This window comes from Littorina saxatilis, linkage group LG17 (assembly GCF_037325665.1).
Source record: "Littorina saxatilis isolate snail1 linkage group LG17, US_GU_Lsax_2.0, whole genome shotgun sequence".
NCBI classification, from domain to species: domain Eukaryota; kingdom Metazoa; phylum Mollusca; class Gastropoda; order Littorinimorpha; family Littorinidae; genus Littorina; species Littorina saxatilis.
This window is the reverse complement of record NC_090261.1, coordinates 43,873,632-43,876,131: the sequence shown is the minus strand read 5'-3', so window position 1 is coordinate 43,876,131 and position 2,500 is coordinate 43,873,632. Positions and strand designations below refer to the sequence as shown.

At 41.6% G+C, this 2,500-nt stretch overlaps 1 protein-coding gene across 1 annotated transcript in view; it reads left to right on the top strand.

Moving 5' to 3' along the window:
* LOC138953292 (glutamate receptor 3-like) overlaps positions 1-2,500 on the top strand; it is an 11,600-nt gene that overhangs the window by 5,871 nt on the left and 3,229 nt on the right. The window contains exon 6 of the mRNA XM_070325090.1: positions 2,319-2,500. This exon is cut by the window's right edge and continues 152 nt beyond it. Within this exon, the coding sequence (XP_070181191.1) occupies positions 2,319-2,500 (182 nt within the window). The remainder of the gene's footprint in view (positions 1-2,318) is intronic.

The window sequence follows — 2,500 nt, the reverse complement described above, 5'->3', positions numbered from 1 at the left end:
GCTCTGAAAATTAAATATATAAAAATTATTATCAACATTAAATTTTCCAAATCAATTTAAAAACACTTTCATCTTATTCCTTGTCGGTTCCTGATTCCAAAAACATATAGATATGATATGTTTGGATTAAAAACACGCTCAGAAAGTTAAAACGAAGAGAGGTACAGAAAAGCGTGCTATCCTTCCCAGCGCAACTACTACCCCGCTCTTCTTGTCAATTTCACTGCCTATGCCGTGAGCGGTGGACTGACGATGCATGCTACGAGTATACGGTCTTGCTGCGTTGCATTGCGTTCAGTTTCATTCTGTGAGTTCGACAGCTACTTGACTAAATGTTGTATTTTCGCCTTACGCGACTTGTTTAATTCTTTTGCCAGATACGATCTGGTGGAACCAGAGGACGGTGTGTGGGGTACGGGCACAGCCACGAATCCTGATGTCGGGTTTTACGGACAAGTCATCAACAAGGTTACCATGCGCTAATTTATTATTTAAAGAAACAAACCTTCTCGTGTAAGCGATCGTGTTCACCACTGTAAGTCAGGTAATTGTGACGTCAAATTATGAAAACAAATTTCTCTTTTTCTTTAAAAAAAGAAAAAACACCCACAAATATTATGTTTGACTGATGCGCTGTTTATCCCAATTGTTGCAGTGTACGTGAACACAATTTTTTGGTTTAATGCACAAAATTAAGATAGAAGCTGAGAAATATGCAGTTAAACGATCTGACAACTCCCACATTTATTGTGAACAACACTTCCTGAGGCCTTGCTTGGAATGTAAACAGACGTTATATTTATCTAAAAAAACTAAAACACGCCTAACCGTTAAAGGCACAGTAAGCCTCCCGTAAACCATCACAGATACGGTCAGGCTTTTACACACAGTATAAACACCCTTTCATTTAAACACTCACCGATTGAGAACATCCTAGGTGCCCTCCGTAAAGAGCGAACAATTTTCAAAGAATTTATTTTTGCGTGGTTTATCTTACCCCTGAGCCATCGTGAACCCGTGTGATCCAGTTTCCCTTTTTCACAATGTAGTCGTCAGTTAGTCATTTGAATGCGACTCGATGTGAGCTTATCTACAATAGCACGTTTTTTATGCACGAAACAAACGGCTGTGGTTCACAAGGACTCTAGCGATGGCTTTTGACTGTTGAGAGGAACGGCGATATATGCATAAACCGTCGTCTGCTACGACCCTTGCGTGACCCTGCTTCCGGGATTTTCTTTTTTCAAACTTTCACAACTTCGAATTGTACTGATCTTGTCTTGATGAAAAAAGAATTCTTTTATGATTAAAGAATGTTTGTGTAACAAGCTGTCAATTTATTATTTAGATTTTAAAAGTTAGATCTAGCGCAAAAACGCACCACGGTCCAAAAACATTCTGATAATCATCGATCCACGGCTATGGCCAGTTTACATCAATAGAATGAGACCCGAAGGGAAGTAACTCATTTTGGACCTGAGTTCAGGATGGGTCCAAAAAGTGTTCGAGACAATCTGCAAAATTAATTCTTTAAAAATTGCTCGCTCTTTACGTAGGGCACCTAGGATGTTCCCGTTTGGTGAGCGTTCAAATGAAAGGGTGTTTGTACTGTGTGTAAAAGTCTGACAGTATCTGTGATGGTTTACGGGAGGCTTACTGTCCGGGCGTGATTTCCGGTATTGAATATTCATAACAGCCGTCCAGCACCAAAACGAGGCGCCATTGTTGTAGAGGAGCAAGTCCACGAAAATAAATTCTTTGAAAATTTCTCACGCTCGACAGAAAGCAGCCAGGATGTTCCCGTTCGGTGAGCGTTCAAATGGAAGTATGCTTGTTCTGTATGTAGACGCTCGGGGAGCTCGGTGGTGGTTTACGTGAGGCTTACTGTGCCTTTAAAGAGTGTACTAAATGAATTATACCATGGTCTATCTTAACTCACGTTGGGAATCCCTCGCGACTTTGCTCGTTTAGTTGGGCATGCACTCAGGGGGTCTCGGCATGCCTCGACCCCCGTCTCTCGGGATTCCCAATGGGATTTTTTTTTTTAAAGTGCGTAATCTATAATCAGCGAACTTGTTAAAGGACTTTCACCGTTTATAAAAGAGTACTTTCGGGGAACCTTTTTGGCGAATGGCAAATCACCCGTTTCCAACAACAACAACAAATATATTGAGCTTCTTTGCCTCTGTTATTGAGGAATCTTTTCTCCTGCTTTTGAGTACTTCAGACATTTTGTCTTCGTGTACAATAGAAGAAGAATTGAAATAGGGAACCTATTTTTCCCCTTCTGTGTAAGATAGATTATTCTCCTTTTTTAGAAAGTTGACATAGGGCTCGGCGCAACAGACGTGATATACAGACGCTCCCTACTCATGGACTTTTCCTACCCAGTGGTCTACTCTCCCACAGCCATGGTCTACAAGAAACCCCCTCCTAACGGTGGGTGGTGGGTGCTCTTCAACCCACTCAGCACCCACTTGCTGGCAGCAGTGGGTGGATC